The following is a 20,989-nucleotide window of genomic DNA, read 5'->3' as shown; positions in this document are numbered from 1 at the left end:
GACTATCTTTTGTTCGTTTCTGTCGCCAAGCTCATCGCTTACTCGTTTCTGGTGGGACCAGTGCCTAAGTTAGGCAGACGTCAGTGTATATGTAAAAGTGTCAAAGTTGTCAAACTCGTGGTAACCCTATGACACTGGTCCCACCGCGAGCTAGTAAGCTATGAGCTATCGGCTATAAAAACGAACAAAAGATAAGCACTCCCGTGTAAATGAAAGAGACACGGCGATGTTTATAGCTCGCCGTGTCTCTTTTATTTGCACTGGAGTGCTATCTTTTGTTCGTTTTTATAGCCGATAGCTCATAGCTTACTAGCTCGCGGTGGGACCAGTGCCTAAAGGTATGTGTAAATGTATTATAGTGTAACTACAGAACCAAAGTTCAAGAATTGCAGTTATTCTGTCACCATTTGTATTTTATAAGTGTCACCAATAATAGACGTAAGTTTAAAGTATACAACGCTTGTATAATATATAAATAATACTTAATTTTAAGCGAAATTAAAGATTTTTGTACTGAACTATCTGTTTCTTTTTAATACCCGTCCCGTTCATAATGTAATCGTGAGTGGTACTTGAATTAAAAACGAAATGTGTTTAAAAAAATATAAGTTTTTTTTTTCAGTACAGATAGTGCTTTTTTTTACGCACTAGTGCGAGAAGAGAAGTGGTCCATTTCTTGCCAGGTCGAAACTTCGGAGGGCCATCTGACTGACGTCGTACGATACACATACGAAATTCGTAACTCTTGTCGATTTAAAACACTCCCTTTGGTCGTGTTTTAATTTATCGACACTCGTTTCGAACTTCCTTCCTTTTTTACGCACTTTTTTTTTTTTTTTTTTTTATTTATTGTTATTAATATACAGTGACAAACTTATGTCTAACACATAGTCCCACAAAACTCTGGAACAGAACGAGTTTGTCTGTGGGATCAACAGTCTCTCAATTACATAAACAATTAACTTAAAGAAAAATCATTAAACTTCTTAAATAATAGATAATATAAATTATTGTAATATATATAGGAAATGTTTTTTTAGCATAGTTTTAAATTTGTTTGGGTGCTTTTCACTTCGGATGGCTTCAGGTAAGCTATTGAGCAGATATGGAATACGCTTTTTTAGCGATCTGTCACCAAAATAATTATGAATTCTAGGCACAGATAGCTTACCTGTAGCCACCGACTTAGTGTAATAGCTGTGCCCTATAGGATGTATTGGCGCATTAGAAGAGTTAGGGGGGTTTTGCACTAGACAGCCATGGTTATTGACTGCGAGCAGTATAGTAATGTACTATTTTGTCTCTAATAACGATTGTTTATACTACCCGACATATGTTACGAATAGCTGAGAAGTTTTTTTTATTATCACGGGATGTCCGTTAGTTTAAATTTGAAATCTAAATTATGAGGGTAGATGATGACTATATTTTGAAAACTACCTTATTAATATTTTTTTGATAAATATACGAGTAGGACCGAAGTACTGCTGATTTTTAAACAAATTAATTGATTTTTGTACATTTATATAGTAGTAGTAGGAGCAGGTAACGTTGCTTATCTTACATATTATGTTATTCTATATTATTTACATTTAAGGCTATCATGATGAATAACGACATATCTAAAGGAATATTTGATATTGTCAGTTTTTCTGAAGTACAAAATATATAACTATTATAAATATTATAATGTTGTACCTAATCGTGACCAACCTAAGCAGAACACTTTTGAAATTTTCACGTAGGTAGGTATCTATTCCAGTGCAAAAGTACGAAATGATAAATATTGACTAGTCTGAGGATATCGTAAATTATAAACTGTCCAGTAAAAAATAATATACATTACATATAGTATATGTATATTTAGGCCTGTTTCCCGAAAGGGTAGGCAGATCTCACGGATTTCTAATTGCTACAAAAAAATATTTCTCATAAGTTACAGTTATAAAAACCGATTTTATATTAAAATTTTAAAAGGTAAATACATTTGCTTTATCTGGGTAGAAAATAAAACGCAATTGCGAACTACCCGCGGCTCTCCTTACGGTAACGCTTCTCCCTTATTAACCGAGCTCAAAATAAGCGCAAGACTTTGCTCAACTTCACCCCAAAGTTGCGATCAAAATGTCAGACTCCGACGTCGAAATAAAGAAAATAGCTCCAATGAAACCCGTCAAAAAACCGCCGCCGAGCCCCACGGAAAGCCTACTAAAAGCTCACGAAAAAAAGGTTACCACAAAAGCTATGATCCACGAAGCTTTGACAGAACTTAAATCCAGAAAAGGAGTCTCAATTCAAGCCATCAAGAAGTACATGGAAGATAAATATTACGTCCAAACGGATAAAGTCAAGTATCTCATCAAAAAGACCTTGAAAATTGGCGTGGAAGACGGCAGTATTGTCCAGCTGAAAGGAATAGGAGCGTCAGGGTCCTTCAAATTAGCAGCAGTCAAAGAAAAACCAAAGAAACCGAAGACCAAGAAAGAAAAACCTAAAAAGGAAAGCACTAAAGAGAAAAGTAAAGAAAAACCAGCGAAGGATAAAAAAGAGAAAGTTGTGAAAGAAAAAACGAAGACAGATAAAATGAAGCCGCCAAAGAAAGTCAAGATGGACGTGAAAGATAAGGAAAAGAAGACTGAAAAACCGAAAGATAAGAAGAAAGCTGAATTGAAGGAGAAGAAGACTAAAACTGCTGGGACAGCGAAGAAGAAAGCGTCTATGATGAAGAGGAAAAGTATAGGGTCTATCATCAAACCGCCCAGGATGAAGCCGAAATCGAAAGCCTAAGGGCCCATTTAGACGGTACGAGAACTCTCATACGAGTTTATTACATTGCGGTATTTGACGGCTGTGCAAAAGTGTACGTAACCTCAACAGCCCGCAATGTAACTAAAATCGCATGCGAGTTCGCACGCCGTCTAAATCAGGCATAGATTTAGCATCTCATATGACTGAAGAAGGAATGTTCTAGAAGTTAAACTTTCTAGAGAAATTTGTGACAAATTGACTTCAATTTTGCTTCCAAGAAGAATTGTGTAAATATAGTGCAATGCGAATGTAAAAGTTACTGAATTTATTGTGTATTTTAGTGCAATGCGACTTTGTAAAACGGGTTTAATATGTAAAATATGTACAGCGAAATTGTTTTATATTTGATTACTTTTATAATTATGTATATTTATATTGTGTAAGCTGCTGTAGAATTGCAATGCGAACTATTTTATAATGTGCAATGCTATTGTTAATTTTAATGTTGATCAATGCGAATTTTAAAATGTTGATAATTATGGTCGTGTAAATAAAAGAGAATGATGCATAAAACCAGTTTTATTTCTCAATCTAAATCTAATTGAGTAGTAGGTACCTACTTAGCTATTAAGTAGTTAAATATTGGAAGGTAACATAGTTATTGGGATTCTTAAAAACTTACTCCTAAGGTGAATCCAGCCTTAAAAACAGTTCATAATTGAATATACACCATGTTTTGTTTGTTTTCCGTTAAATTCGACACGTAGGTAGGTTCATTATCAGGAACCACCCTGTATATCACTTATAGTTAAATTTGCAAAAAAAAATGTTCATCGTTTTCATACATAAGTAATAAATTAATTTATTAGTGTGAGAGACCCTTAAGAATAACATTCAAGTTAGTGTCAAGTGATTGACGGCACATGTCAAAACAAATAACATTAGGAATTGGTAAAGGTTGTCACACACGTGTTCAGTAATTATCTTTATTTTTTTAATAACTCGATAACCGTAAGAGTTAACACGATAGTTTCTTAGAGAAATTAATTGTATTTGATCTAAAGAACCTTCCCTTAAAGTTAACGGAATTCAACAAAAACAGGTTGTAGATCGTGTCATGAATGACACGGTATATAAATACCTACTGATAGATAACTATAGGTATATAACATGATTATGATTTAAGTATACATTGAATATGCATCCGCCACCGTCTAGGTACCTAGAATAAAATCTTACACGGTCGCACCTTTAGAATTGTACCGACCTAATGTTCATACAACTTGTATGAACATTAGGTCAGTACAATTCTAAAGGTGCGCCGGGTGTAATTTCTTTTTAATCTTTTTTTAATTATGTAGGGTATTTTGTAAGACACAAAGCTACTACTACCCTCATATCTAGGTTTCGAAAAATAATTTAATCACATCTTCATCATCATCATATCAGTCCTATCTACCCACTGCTGAGCATAGGCCTCTCTTCTAGTACGCCACTTGTCCCTGTCCTGGACTCCTGGCTAGTCTCATCCATTTGTAACGTACCTAGTCTGCAACGACTCCTTTTTGCGGATTATTTGAGGCAAAATATGTAGTATTAGTCATATACTTACTATTATTACCTGTATGTATGCCTGTGTGGTGACGGGTTAAAAATTTCACCACCCCCTGTCTTCCCGTGGGTGTCGTAGAAGTCGACTGTGGGATTTGGGTTAAAATTGTGGCGTAGGCGAGAGGCTGGCAACCTGTCACTGCAATGTCACAATTTTCGTTTTCTTTTAACCCCTTAATTGCCAAGAGTGGCACTGAGACTTTAGTAGTTTCATGTGCTCTGCCTACCCCTTTATGGGATACAGGCGTGATTGTATGTATTTATGTATGTAAATATATCTCTCAACTGTAGGTATCAAAATGAACTGAACTTTTAACATAGGTATCCATATATATTCCGATATTCCGATAGTCCGATATTAGCAATTTTAATTACGCTATAAAAATGAATTGCATCACGTGCAGTCTTTCAATTTGTGAAACAGAGCTACTAATGTGTACTACATGTAAAACAGCCTACCACTACTACTGTTTGAATATATCAATTACCACATTTGAGAGTAAAAATCATCAAATCAAGCGCGATTTTAGATGTCCTTCATGTCTAAACGTAACTACTAGGCGATATAATGACTGCAAATCGATGACACTAGATGATACGAACATGTCCATAGATAATAACCACGACGAGTCAAACCAGAGTCTCAATATGACAATCAATCCCCAGAATTGTACAAAAACTCTTCAAGGCGTCACAATCGAAGAACTTAGTTTGTTACTAGACACGAAATTAAAACTAAGTCACACTCTAATTATGAATGACTTAAAAAAAATATTACAGACTGAAATAACTACATCAATAAATCAAGTAAGAAGCGAATTCACCCAGAAATACTCTAATGTCACGGCACAACAAGAGATATTATCGCAAAAAATACAAACTGTTACGGAAAGTATAGACGTGTTACAGAAAGAAAATCTTGACATAAAAAAACAACTATCGGACCTAAAAACCAGACTTAAACAGACTGGAAACTCATGCAATGATCACGCCTCCCTAAATAGCAAGAACTTTATACTTTACGGCCTAGATGAGCACTATGGGGAAAGTGAATCCGATATATGTCATCGCCTAAATTATATGTTCTACGATATACTTAATGTGAACATCAACGGGTTTATTGAGTCGGTAAAACGAATAGGCAAGCGATCTAACCGCCGTCCATTATTAGTTGAACTTATAAGTAAACGGATGAAAAATTACGTCATAACGAATGCCCATTGTTTTAAAAATACGGGCTACGCGGTATCCGAAGTCCTAGATGACGAGGCACTGAAGGCGAGGCAAACACTCAGAGATTGCCTTAGAAATGCCCGCCGGGCCGGGCACCATGCAGTAATACGGGGTACACGTTTGTTTATAAACGGAAAAGAGCATCATTCTACAGCAAGTGAGCCACCCACGCATACGAGTGCATCACCCCTAAACGTCTCACAAACTATCTCAACTACTGCGACTGTATGCGACAGCGATACCGACCCGCCTGGACTACTGCCTAGCAACGTTAATGAAAATAATACACGCAACAAATCACGTACATTTTTTCGCTCGCAAAGCCCCAAAAGCCCGTAAGGTAGATATATTTTATCAGAATGTACGAGGATTAAAAGGTAAACTTTCTACAACAAACAACTTACTAACTACATTTGAAACTAATATCATAGCATTAACTGAGACGCGCCTGGACGACACAGTACATGATTCCGAATTATTTCCGAGCGACTACAGCGTACTACGTTGCGATCGCGCCGGCCGAGGCGGTGGCGGAGTGTTACTCGCAGCGCGTGCGCCCTACACCATGGTCAAACTGGAACTGGACTGCGGCGCCGGCGATCAACAAGACGAAATCATCTGCGCGCTTATCACCAAGGGTCACGTTCGATTTATCCTGTGCGTGCTATACTTAGCGCCGCGTATACATGAATCTAATTATCACTCAACCTTTCAGTGTTTAGAAAGTATTGTAAATAATCATTGCTGTCCCATAATTATAGTCGGTGATTTCAACTTGTACTCAACGACAACCACTGTACGAAATGCATTTTCTAATCTTCTTAATCATTGTAATTTAACTCAACATAACAATATTGTAAATAGCCTAAACCGAATTTTAGACCTAGTATTATCGAATGAGGCAACGAACAAGGTCATTGTTACCGAGGCTGTCACCGGACTGGTATCATTTGAAAAACACCATACCCCCCTAAATATCGAAATAACAATTCCTACAATATTCAATAAACGGCCTGCTGAACCTGTCTCCGGTGATACTGACGCCCGAGCCAGCGAGAGAAACTATCGCAAAGCTAATTTTCCTCTTCTTTATCAGGAAATTTCAAATACGGACTGGACCGTAATGCAAGATATAAACGAAGTTAATGATTGCGCTGACTATATGTATAGTGTTCTAAACAATATTTTGTCCGAATGCGTCCCTATTAGAAACCCTATAAAACGGAAGCCCAACCAACAATATCCCGTTTGGTTTACCCCGGAAGTCGTTCACTTAAATAAAATAAAAAATTCTTATCACAAGCTGTATAAGCAAACTGGTGATCAGTTATATTACGCCTTCTTCTCGTACTACCGTAGATTACTCAATAGGAAGTCCGAAATGGCTATGAAATCGCACGTAAACAGAATACAGAACAACATCGTGAGCGATCCTTCCTCTTTTTGGACTTACGTCAAAAAACTACGTGGATCTAATCAACCTGCCACATTTGGCAACATGTCAAATCAAGAGGTCGCAGACTCGTTTGCGAATTTTTTTAAGAGTGTATTTCTACAGAATGTCCCCAAACTTGACCCACTGTTGGCCTCGGAGGCCGCAGCAGCTGAGTCACCTATATCCAGCGCGTGGCACATAACGATCGAAGATATTAGCGTAGCAGACATTCGAACAGCTATCAACCGCCTGAGACCCAAATTCACTCAAGGACCTGACGGAATACCCCAGTTCCTAGTCAAGGACTGTCGCGAAGCATTTGTCCAACCGCTAAAACATATATTCAACCTCGCAATCAAAAGCAGAACTTACCCATCCATCTGGAAAACCAGCAAAGTATTACCTATACATAAAGCAGGCACCAAATCTGATGTTCATAACTACAGACCGATTGCTGTACTATCTATCTTTGGGAAGGTTTTTGAATCTATAATTTACGCCAAAATATACAAACAATTGAATGGCTGGTTCTGCGACGAACAACACGGCTTCTTACCCGGACGCTCTACATCATCCAACTTAATGAATGTCGTCTCTTTAATTTCTAATAATCTAGACCAGCGTAGGCAAGTGGATATCGCATATTTTGACTTCCAAAAGGCGTTTGACAAAGTCGACAATGATGTGCTGCTTAGGAAGTTGTCGGTCGCGGGCTTCAGCACACATTTACTAGAATTAATAGCCAACTACCTCGCGGATAGAAATCAATTCGTTGAGTATAATGACGCGCGTTCTTCTTCTTTCTTGGTCACATCGGGCATCGGGCAAGGAAGTAGCCTTGGCCCCCTTCTCTTTCTTATTCTCGTAAACGACCTACCGTCAGCGATCAACCATTCAACATGCCTTTTATTTGCCGATGACCTTAAACTAGCACTGCCAATTAACAACATTGATGATTCTTCTCTACTGCAAATCGATATTAATAAAGTTTCTGCTTGGGCAAGAAATAACAGCTTAACTCTGAACAACGATAAATGCTCAGTAGTTACATATGCGCTTAATCGGCACCCAATAAATTATCGGTACAAAATAGAGGAAAATCCTTGAAACGCGTCTCTGAAATTAAGGATCTTGGTACATGGTTTGATACTCAATTAACGTTCAACCAGCATATTACGAAGATATGCAACGAGGCTCGTAGATGCTTGGGGTTTGTCATACGCCAAGCTAAGTTATTTACCAACAGACATGCTATGACTGTACTCTACAATGCATTCGTCCGGAGCAAGCTAGAGACAAATGCAATCATTTGGAATCCCCACGAAAAGCAGTATACGCTTTTAGTGGAGAGAGTCCAGAAATCGTTTATTAGGTTTCTATATAAAAAACAATACGGGTATTATCCTCTCCTTTATCCAACACTATTCGTGTTGGGCATGGTAGACTACACGTCCCTTGAAACCCGCAGGAGTATATACCTAATTAAATATTTCCTCAAATTAATACGAGGGGCAATAACGAACCCCCAACTATTATCTCAGGTATCACTCCGTGTTCCCCGACTCACTGCTAAAGTGCTACGCCCTCGACGCCGCGGTCTCTTCGCTGTCCCTCCAGCTCGTACACGCATGCACGCCAATTCTCCCCTCCCCCAAGCGCTGACATTACTGAACGACATTTTGCTCAGTGACGACCACCTGGACATCTTTGTAACAACCGAGACCAAGTTCCTAGCCGCATCATGTCGTTACATTGAGAAAATTGTTACCACCAGCTCCATCCTTTAGGAAATTTATTAGAGAAATAATATTATACATAGCCTATTATTTATTAAATTATTATTGAATTCTAATTGTACATTATGACATTGTTTTAATATTTATTTGGTATATTTTAATTGTATTTAAATTTGATATTGTTAATTAATTATTGATGTATCATTTGTAACTTATTAATAGTAATTAATGCATGTTAGACACTAAGTAATATATAATGCCAATTAGCACGTAAGGTTAATCTGTCAGTGCCAATTGATTGGAATAAATAAATATGAAATATGAAATATTATCCAACTATTTGTAGGTATCTCACTTTTAAAGCTCGGCCACACATGCGCGTTTTGGGAGGGTAGGCGGAGCGTTAGCGGAGCGCAATGGTAGCGGTGCGCCGGACAGACGCTGGCGTTGCGCCCAGCGGACGCCGGCGGGAACTGGCGAGCGCGGAACGCGCGCGCACTCCGCTCCGCTGACGCTACACTATCGAAACGCTTTATGTGTGGCGGAGGCTTTAAGTAGGAATCTAGGTACAATATAACACGAAAAAACCGACATATTTATTTTAACTTGCATGTATCTAGCTTACAAGGTGTCTAATAACCATTGTTTCGAGTAAATTGTGAAAGAAGAGTCCTCGAATGTGTCGAATTTCATACATTTCACAATGAGGAGGCACAGTGACATTGTATCCCGCCAGGCGGCGCCTGTGCAAGTGTCTAGGCTTGTCACTGACATTCATAAGTGAAAGAGAAAAAAATATCTTCTCGCTCTCACGTATGAAATACTTTATCTGCGCAATGGACTAATGAGGTGGCGCCATCTGTCATAACCTTTGAATGTGCCTCCTCATTATATAAATTTGTATGTATGTATGTAAACACTTTATTGTACATAAGACAAGTTAGGACATAGAAATACAGTATAGTTATGGTGTACAAAAGCGAACTTATCCGTATAAGGGATCTCTTCCAGTCAACCTTTGAGCTAATTGAGAGGAAAAACTAATTCACATTTACTATTTGCATACAGTATACCGAAAAACTTCTGAAATACCGGTGTGAAATGAAAAAACCACGGCTCTCTACTCGAGAAAGGTAAGTCTGTAGCAACCGTAGAAATATTTATATGGTTATTTTATAATTTACGCACTAGATCCGCCTACGTAGCCAAATGCACAAATACTCACGATAATATCGTTATCGTAGCTAGCTATCTCTGTCGCTCTTCCGTATTGCGACAGAGCCAGACTGCGTTTCGATCGGCGTCTAACCACAGTATAATAAAGAGTACTATCTTACAGTATGGCCACTCCCGCTCCCCGCTGGAAGTGCCGCCCACCCCCTCTCGGTTACCTCACAGTTACCGCCTGTTAAAAACACGAACAGTCGACCTGTCATGTTGTCACTACTTTTAAAAAAATTTGTATCTTCGTCTGTCAATGAAAAGAAAATTGTAGTAAGTATGTATGGGATGCATATATTAGACTTACTGCGTTTTAACTTTGAGGAGCAGCGTGAGATACGAGATTTTTTCAAAGTAGTGACGATATTTCACTCATACGCATAGTACGCGTTCACCTACACGAGCTAAGACTGTGTGCTGGGAATGCGCCTCTTTCAATATATTTGATCGCCAGTGTCCAAGGTGTGGTCTAACGTTGGCTAAGCCGGCTGATGTCCGTCATCCGATATTTTCCGCTTTTCTTCGGATCTAGTGCGTAAATTAAATTAAAATATAAATAGTCAGACCATATTTTAACTGGTTCGTATTGTATACCTACCAATCAGACGTAGTGCAAAAACGCTCTAAGTGCGTTTTCACATTATCCGATCCGATATCGGACCAATATCCCATATATTTAAGTCGCCATTTTTGATTTTTGCCTTTGGGATCCTTCCTACATTCGATATCGGATCGGATGTGTGAAAACGCACTTAGGGTTTAGGGTATAAGAAGTTGTAACTTTATATTCTTGACAATCCGACGGTGGACCACCTTTAAAGTTCGGCCACACATGCGCGTTTTGAGAGCATAGGCGGCGTTAGCGGAGCGCAATGATAGCTGTGCGCCGGACGAACGCTGGCGTTGCGCCTAGCGGACGTCGGCAGGAACTAACGAGCGCGGATTGCGAGCTAAAGCTACGCTATCAAAACGCTTTATGTGTGGCGGAGGCTGTAACGTGTCGTTAATCCACCCACTCTCCATACAAAACAAAGTGTTTATTATGACAAAGAAATTCTATCAACAATTACGTTTTATCATCAAGGGTATGCCGAAATTGTTAATAGTGGAACTACCCCCAACTTTCGTAACATTTCTTTGTAAATAATGCTTTCTATGCATTGTATATCTTTCCAGTAGGTACCTATAACTTGTTATGTCCATTTTTATACTTACCTCCTCGTACGAAGTCAGGCGGGTTGCTAGTTCTCGAGTTAAATAAATGGGCAGTGTAAAAAGGTACCACATTGTTGCTTAAAGGCGCTGTTACACGGGCAACACTATTGTGTATCAGCACATAGGTAATTTTAACTATAACACTATATATTTTTAAATAAGCACATAGGTAATTTGTATACATTTATTTACTAGCAATTTTCGTTCTCATCATCATCATAAATTTAAGAGCTGGGCTCTTGTCGGTGAAGCAATCTCCAGCTATATCTTTCCTGGGCTTTTTCTTTGACAGCCTGATACGACACGACATTCACTTTTTCTTTCACTTGGTCCATGTATGCCCTCCTTGGCTTTCCCCTCTTCCTTCTTCCTTCTACTTTCCCTTCTATGATGATCTTGATGAATTCGTCGTGTCGTAACAGGTGTCCCAACATATTTCCTCTTCTACATTCAACAGTTCTTAAAATACATCTCTTTTCTTTCACTCTGTTAAAGTGTTGTCTGTTCACATTTCGTCCTCATAGCAAGCGATAATGTGGTAACTTTTACTCGAAAACGTCACAACTTTGTAAATACATAAAAACGTGCCTAACCGTACATACGTGTTCTATACCATCCCAGCCGCTGGCGCCAGCCTCGGATAGTCAAAAACATGTCTAAGCTAGACTGTCTAGCTAGGCTTAAGGGGCTGACAACACCCAACTGCGCAAAATTGATGTTACTTGCGCAGTGTTTTAAGATGAACTATTAGTAAGGCAAGTTATTATTTATTATATTGGGTTGGTGAGAAAGTAATGAGCGAATCATAACCAATATTGTAATTTTTTTTTAATTTATTATTTTAATCATTTATCGAAAATATAACGGCCTTCGTTATCTACTACTTGTCTCCATCGTTCTGGTAAAGAATGAATAGCATCGGCGAAGAAGTTCTTAGGTTTAGATTCAAAAAACTCAGCTATGTACTGTCGTAGATGGGCTTGATCATCGAACTTTTTTTCATTCAAGGCATTGCTTAGCGATCTGAACAATGCGTAATCCGTAGGTGCCAAGTCTGGAGAGTACGGTGGATGAGGTATCACTTTCCAACCTAGCTCCAATAGCTTTAGCCGAGTCACTTCTGCAATGTGTGGGCGAGCATTGTCGTGTAAGAAAAAACTTTAGCATGCTGTGGACGATTCTGACAGATTTTTTGGTTTAAATTTTCAAGCTGATTACAGTATACTGATGCGGTAACAGTCATTCCACTTGGTAGGAGTTCCCAGTGAATAATACCATGAATATCCCACCAAACGGACAGCATAACTTTTTTCGGGTGAGGCTCTGTTTTTGGTGCCTCTATTCCTTTTTCGTTTGGAGCTAGCCACTGACGTTTGCGTGTGTGATTTATATATAAGACCCATTTTTCATCTCCAGTGATAAGATGGCCCAACCAGTTGAATGTGCGGCGAAAAGACAGAAGTTGTATGCAGATATCGGCACGGCGGTTTAGTTGATCTCTATCAAGTTCGTGCGGTATCCAAACACTGTATTTGTAGTTTTTTCCCAACTCGTGTAAATGTGTTTCTATGGTGACATGAGAGCAGCCTAACTCGGTAGCAAGAGTACGACTCGTTAGCCTCGGATCTCCTTCAATTAAGGTTTTTAATTTGGCTACATCAATCTTCACCGGTCGACCAGACTTAGGTTGATCTGATAATGAAAAGTCGCCACTACGAAACCGCTGGAACCATCGTTTCGCCGTGGCCTCAGACACAACTTCAGGAGCAACACGCTGACATATATTACGCACTGCTTCGGCGGCTGAATGGCCAGACTGAAATTCATATAGTAAGCAATGCCTTACATGCACTTTTAATTCGTCCATTTTCTTCCTTATATTAGCTCGGCGACAGCTAGTGAATGACTGACGAGAAACTGTGCGACTCGCCCTTTACTTATATACTTTCGACCATAGAAGATTCTAGAACTCTCTCAAAAATTTTATGTGGAATTCAATCGATCGCTCATTACTTTCTTACCAACCCAATATTTCAATGAACATAGCCGTACTCGATACACGATTTAACGAAATTTAAAAAAAATTGCAAAGATTGGTCTCGCTCTCGAGTTCGTCTTTTAACGCTTCTATGTCGTTAAATTATTACTTAGTTGTCTTGAATTAAAATTACAATAACAAAAATATAGTAAACAACAACAATATAGTAAATAAGAAAAAGATAATAAATTCTTGACAGGCGGTAACTGTGAGGTAACCGAGAGGGTAGTCGGCACTTTCAGCGGGGAGCGGGAGTGGCCAGACTGTACGATACTGCCCTACTAGTGGCCACTCCCGCTCCCCGCTGAAAGTGCCGACTACCCTCTCGGTTACCTCACAGTTACCGCCTGTCAAGAACGCGAACAGTCGACCTGTCATGCCTCACTCATACAAGCATGGTACGCGTTCACCTACACGTGTTAAGACTGTGCTAGGAACGCGCCTCTTTCATATTTGATCGCCAGTGTCCGAGGTGTGACTTAGGCAGGTACAGCTGAGTCAGACTTGTCTAAGTAGTTGGCGCCACCGGCTAGATTTTCTAGTCAAAACATGACCGATGCGAAATATTAAGTAGGTACTAAATATGCTGACCAAGACATTGCCGACTCAGTCCATTTCTCAGTTTTCAATATTAAACGTTTGTGTTGAGTTGATACTTTTTAACCCCCGACGCAAAAACGACGGGGTGTTATAAGTTTGACGTGTCTGTTTGTCTGTCTGTCTGTGTGTGTGTCTGTCTGTGGCATCGTAGCTCCCGAACATGAACAGACTTAGATTTAGTTTTTTTTTTGTCTGAAAGCTGCAGAGTTTGTCGGGAGTGTTCTTAGCCATGTTTCATGAAAATCGGTCTCGTGCCTGTCTGTTTGTCTGTCTGTCTGTGGCATCGTAGCTCCCGAACGGATGAACCGACTTAAATTTAGTTTTTTTTTGTCTGAAATTTCATGAAAATCGGTCTACTATGTCGCAGTCGGGGGTTTTTCAAAATTTTAATTATAAGGTATAACAGCAATGTCACAGTTTCGTTTTCTTTCAGCCCCTTATTTGCCAGGAGTGGCACTGAAGCTTTGGTGGTTTCGTGTGCTCTGCCTACCCCTTTATGGGATACAGGCGTGATTGTATGTATGTATGTAAGGTATAACAGCGGGTCAATCTCGACTGGGAGACAAATGTAACTAGTCCATTTTTTCCTTGTTTTACAATGTTTGCATTATTAAATAGAGTGTCCACCGCTTATATATGGTAGGCGTGTTCGGTAAATACATGTAGAACTCAACATCATAGTGTAATAATGGAAAAATTGAATTAGTTACAATTGCCTCCCAGTCGAGATTTGGCCCGCTGTACCTTACAGTCCGATTAGAAATTCTAGAGCTCTTCATTCCGCTGAACCGATTTAGATTAATTTGGCAGTTACAGAGAGAGTTTGTATCCCTTAAGAGAATCAAAATTATCGAATTTCCGCCTCGAAAGCCCAGTGCCTGTATCAAATTGAATAATTGTTGCCTTTTTTTATCAGACACTATCTAAATTACCACTCAGACGAAGTCACGAGCAAAAATTGTATTAGGTACAGCTGTGCACACAGACGAAGTTGCGAGGAAAAGCGGGTACATAGTTGTATAATATTACTAGCGTTTGCCCGCGGCTTTGCTCGCGTTAGAAAGAGACAAAAAGTAGCCTATGTCACTCTCCATCCCTTCAACTATCTCCACTTAAAAAATCACGTCTATTCGTCGCTCCGTTTTGCCGTGAAAGACGGACAAACAAACAGACACACACAGTTTCCCATTTATAATATTAGTATGGATGTCTGCTGCTTCTGTATGCGCATTACTATTAAATAACTCTGTATCATTTTTGTAACTTTTCTTTTATATGTGCAATAAAACATTATCTTATCTTATCTTTATGTATAGCTAAGTCAGACTTGTCTACTGGCGCCACCTAGACAGCCTAGTCAAAACATGACCGATGCTACATGCTGAATATGCTGTCCAAGATATTGCGGACGCGGTGTTTTCCAGCAAGATTTTGGTCAGCTATAAATTTATGTTGTTTAGATTTTTTGCTCGACTGATCACTTTTAATTCATCGATGTTAGCTTATCGTTTCTTTTTTGTCCATTTTTATAATTTTGATATTTTTTGTGAATTTCAGCTGAGTTTTACTCAGACAATCACGAGAATTTTCTATCTCAATAGGAAAAACAAACGGTCGCAGAATTCGGAATAGGCAACTTGCCTGTACTTAAAATAAAATATTTTTCACCACACCAACTGGTAAAGGCTTTCTTTGCTATTCGAAAACAGATAGCAAAATTGCATTTTATCCACAAGGGGGCAAAGTAATTTCATACAAATTTTAACTCGATGTCTTAATCTGGCTGCTAGATTTTACCTATATAAATGATGATTTTCAATAATAAATAATGAATAAATTGATAGATTTCATTTATTTTGATGTTTTATAGTCAGTATTTTGTTCGTGTTGGTGTGGTGAAAAATTTTGTGTTTCACTCGGTGGCAAAGTTTGTTTAACCTTCGTGCCTTGAAACCCTCGCAACGCTCAAGATTCCACATTTTGAACCACTCGCTACGCTCGCGGTTCAATATTGGAATCTTTCGCTTGCTCGGGCATCAATATTGGCACGTGAGGTTAAACAACTACTTTGCCCCCTTGTAAAACAAATAACTATTATACCATGCACGAAATAAAGGATCAGATAATTATAAGAAAAACCGGCCAAGAGCGTGTCGGGCCACGCTCAGTGTAGGGTTCCGTAGTTATTCGTATTTTTCTCAAAAACTACTGAACCTATCAAGTTCAAAACAATTTTCCTATAAAGTCTTTATAAAGTTCTACTTTTGTGATTTTTTTCATATTTTTTAAACATATGGTTCAAAAGTTAGAGGGGGGGGACGCACTTTTTTTTCCTTTAGGAGCGATTATTTCCGAAAATATTAATATTATCAAAAAACGATCTTAGGAAACCCTTATTCATTTTTAAATACCTATCCAACAACATATCACACGTTGGGGTTGGAATGAAAAAAAATATCAGCCCCCACTTTACATGTAGGGGGGGTACCCTAATAAAACATTTTTTTCCATTTTTTATTTTTGCACTTTGTCGGCGTGATTGATATACATATTGGTATTAAATTTCATATTTCTAGTGCTAACGGTTACTGAGATTATCCGCGGACGGACGGACGGACGGACGGACGGACTGACGGACGGACGGACGGACGGACGGACGGACGGACGGACGGACGGACGGACGGACGGACGGACGGACAGACAGACATGGCGAAACTATAAGGCTTCCTAGTTGACTACGGAACCCTAAAAAACAGGGACAGAAGTTTTTTTTAACTCCAATTTATATTTTATAAATCAGATGGAAATATATAAAGTAAATCAGTTGACCGTGACGTCACTCAATTCGATTTCATATTAATTCCATATTAGCAAGTCGTTCAAAATCGTTTTGACAGTTCTTAAAAGGAAGCTGATTTGACTAGGAGGAAAGTAGCCTATTCGGAAGCAAAACCCGAAACCGAAACGTAAGAGGGTAGGAGAATAGTTTATAATCTTCTACTACCCTACACTTATTCTTGACAGCATCGACATTTACAACTAAGTTTATTCTAACATTGTCAATATTACCCAATTATTAACTGCCTGCAATTAAATGGAGGAAATCCCTCAAAGGGATATAGTTCGCCTTTGTACTGTTCTTTACTGTAATTTAGTTACTGTGTTTTTTGTTATTCATTGTACAATTAATACATACATATACACGCCTGTATCCCTGTGTATAAAGGGGGGGGGGGGGGGAGTTTCCTAGGTACTACTACTTACTACTACTACTACTACTACTACTTACTGCCTATCAGAAACGACAGGGTGTCTTGTTGTGCTTGTTAAGCACGCAGATCTGTTTTCACAAACAAATGTCTCTATATTTATACTTTTAGGTATTTAAAAGAACGTAAATAATTTGCTTTTCGGGTAGTTACGACATTTGTCGGTTAACCGACCAAATACAAAATCTTGTACACATACAACTTTCTTCTCGTGTACACATACAACTTTTCACCTCAGCAGCACACCTCGGACACTGGCGATCAAATATATGAAAGAGGCGCGTTCCTAACAAACATTGTAAGCTCGTGTAGGTGAACGCGTACCATGCTTGTATGAATGAGATATGACAGCTCGACTGTTTGCGTTTTTGACAGGCGGTAACTGTGAGGTAACCGAGAGGGAGTGGTCGGCACTTTCAGCGGGGAGCGGGAGTGGCCACACTGTACGATAGTACTCTTTATTATACTGTGTCAGCAGTGAGAGCATGATAAGCGCCCTTCATACTCGACTGTGGATTCGATACGCAGAAAGAATCCACACTCGCGTTCGCGGCATCGCGCCGCGAGTGTGGACTCCACGCTGTGGAGGGCGCCTTAGAAGGAAAAGTGTACCTTGAAAAGTGTAATCCTTCTTCGTCACTTATTTATTAGCCGCCTTTACACAGACGCTCTATCGCGCGTGATACAGCAATTGCGTGTGAAACAATGCGCGTGTAAAGCTGGCGGGAGGGGAAGGGAAAGAACGCGCGATTGCGTCTGCCAGTGCGGGCGCGAAATCGCGTCGTTGAGGTTGTCTTTACACGTAGCGTAGGTATAAGTCATCGATTTAAACTATGTAGTTTAGATCGATGGTATACGTTCATTCGCGCGCGCAAAATGGCGGACATACGCTCGTGGACTAAAGAATTAGTGGTTGAATTACTTGCTCTTTATAAATCGATACTATTAATAACAATAATAACGCGGTCTATCGCGCACGATTAGCCTTTACACGCATGCTCTTTCCGTTCTCAAAACTTTGACGTGCAATTACGCGCGAAAGAACGTGAACCTTAAAAACTAAGAACACGATATCGCGCGCACAGGCTTAACCGCGCGCCGGGAACGCGCGAATCGCGCGATAGTGACCGTGTAAAGGCGGCTATTGACACTGTTTTGAGGTTATGAGTATGTAAAGTATACCTAAAGCATCCGTACTCCGTAGGCACGGTGACTGCTTACCATCGGGCGGGCAGTATGCTTGTTTACCACTACGCGGTATAAAAAAATACGATTCAAATACGGCCTGTAGTGTAAAACGGATTTTACTAGTGCTGTTCTACGCGGATCGATACTTTATCGATAAATTATGTACACAATTTTAGTACCACACCTAATAAATTGAAATTGATATATTTTATGGTACTTACCAAACAGAAAATACTTATATTCAATCTGTATCCATAAAAGTATCTACATTGAATTTAAATGATCACTTTGTGTTTCAGGTACTTACTATAGAATAGGCTAGTTTCCTACGAGTCAAATCAGTTTCTTTTTAAGAACTGTCAAAACGATTTGCTAATATGGAATTACTATTAAATACTGAGGAGTGAATCCCGGTCAATTCATTCACTTTATATCTTTCTCTTTGACTTGTTAAATATAAATTATGTTTAAACGTGACTACTGTCCATATTTTTCTTCTAATTATGTGGTTCTTTTTTTCGTGCACTGCATAAAATATTTTATTTTAAGTATAGGAAACTAGCCTATAGTCCATCTTAGCCGAAGACAGGATTAAAGGTCAAAAGGATGAATCCACATAAAAGTAACGCGAGTCACGACTTCATTGCATGTACAATTTGAACTACAGCTGCAAAATTATAGGATCTATGCATATATCGGGAAAGTAACACATTTAGACATAGATTATCACTTGAACTTGCGTCGTGAATGGAAGAATGGAACATGCCATCACATCGTGACTCACGTTACTCTTGCCGCGGATTGACCTAACAGGTAATTATTTGGTGATTTCAAATTGCAACCATGGTTTACAATTATACAATCTAATTAGTTCTTAATTTCACAGAGTACCTATATACTTAACTATATATCCCTTAAGTGATGTTTCATTTCTGAGATTACATAAAGCGCGCACCATTCGTCACTGAGTGACAATAACCACGAAATTTAAAATTTTGAAAAACGACAGTGGACCGGTTTTTATGAAACATGGCTAAGAACACTTCCGACTAACTCAGCTTTCAAACAAAAAAACTAAATCTGAATCGGCTCATCCGTTCGGGAGCTACGATGCCACAGACGGACACACACAGACAGACAGACAGATAATCAAACTTATAACACCCCGTCGTTTTTGCGTCGGGGGTTAAAAATAAAGTATGACATCTTCTTTCTTCGCAAAAAATAAGGTAAGATAATCGTTTATTGCAAACTATGGTTTGTACCAGTTGTTCAATAAGTAGGTACATGGGATCACATCACATGTCACCCTGGTGGGTACTTACATTATGACAATTTCTCTGAATAGATACTATTTAAAGTTAAATAAAATAAATAAATAAATAAATATTATAGGACATTCTTACACAGATTGACTGAGGCCCACGGTAAGCTCAAGAAGGCTTGTGTTGTGGGTACTCAGACAACGATATATTTAATATATAAATACTTATATACATAGAAAACATCCATGACTCAGGAACAAATATCTGTGCTCATCACACAAATAAATGCCCTTACCGGGATTCGAACCCGGGACCGCGGCGCAGCAGGCAGGGTCACTACCGACTGCGCCAGACCGGTCGTCAAACAGTTAAACATACTTATTTCATATTTTTAGAGTTGCAACGAATAGTTCTTTGGCCCGTGGATGGATACCGGATATTCGGCCCAATCATCGACCGAATATTCGGTATCCGGCCACCGAATATCCGGCCAGCATAATTTTTACCTACAATACCTACAATTTAAGCAGGGAGCGGGCGTGTCGTGCAGGTTTTGGTTTGTTCTAGTGAACTTCGCGCGGACAAAACTAGTTTTATTATAATTATTTCGTTCAAGGCAAAATGTATGTTTAATTTTTTTTTTTAATAATAAAAGGTATTATAAGTAGGTATTACAACCATAACTGTTTTTTTACATTCATTTACCCCAAAATCATTCAATCAAAAATAGCACATCCGCCGGATAATAATTAATAATACGTCCTATCCGGTATCCGGCCGAATATTAAAATAAGGGCCGGATACCGAATAGTAACCGAATATTCGGTGCATCTCTACATATTTTCATCAGAACTATGCAATTAACTAGCAATCTATCTATCTATAACAGCCTTTAAAGCGCCCGTCTTCGGACATAAGCCTCTCCATTCCTCCACGCTTGTCGGTCCATTGCCATTTGCACCCAGTTATCGCCAGCTAGTTAGCAGATGTCATCTCTCCATCTATTAAGGGGCGGCTTGCCACGACCGCGGGTGTTAGCGGGCTTCCACCATGCGCGGATCCAGGGGGGGGGTCATGACCCCCATGACCCCCCCCCCTGGAGCCTAGGTTGGCCATACAAATAGACCACGTGACCCCCCCTCTGGGGCCTGGGCCTTTACCACGTGACCCCCCCCTGGGCACGAAGCTGGATCCGCGCTTGGCTTCCACACCATAGTTCGTCTCGCCCAGCGAATATGGTCCATCCTGGCAATATGCCCAGCCCGTCCCCACTTTCAGCTAGCGATACATTTATCAATTAAATATACCAATGATACATCTTACTGAACCTTTATTATGTATCTACTGGCAACGTCAAATCATACTATAAGTACTTATTTCAGTTTATTTCAGTTGTCACAAGGCAAAATGTGTGTTATGGGTTGGAATAA

At 39.3% G+C, this 20,989-nt stretch overlaps 1 protein-coding gene across 1 annotated transcript; it reads left to right on the top strand.

The window, feature by feature from the left end:
* The first annotated feature begins 2,106 nt into the window (after positions 1-2,106).
* Positions 2,107-3,321, top strand: LOC125238858 (histone H1.1, embryonic-like). The gene has a single exon (XM_048146322.1). It carries the CDS (start codon positions 2,125-2,127, stop codon positions 2,785-2,787), a length of 663 nt encoding a protein of 220 aa, XP_048002279.1. The 5' UTR covers positions 2,107-2,124; the 3' UTR covers positions 2,788-3,321.
* The last annotated feature ends 17,668 nt before the right edge of the window (positions 3,322-20,989 follow it).

This window comes from Leguminivora glycinivorella, chromosome 24 (genome assembly GCF_023078275.1).
Source record: "Leguminivora glycinivorella isolate SPB_JAAS2020 chromosome 24, LegGlyc_1.1, whole genome shotgun sequence".
NCBI lineage: Eukaryota > Metazoa > Arthropoda > Insecta > Lepidoptera > Tortricidae > Leguminivora > Leguminivora glycinivorella.
This window is presented reverse-complemented; position numbering and strand designations above follow the sequence as displayed.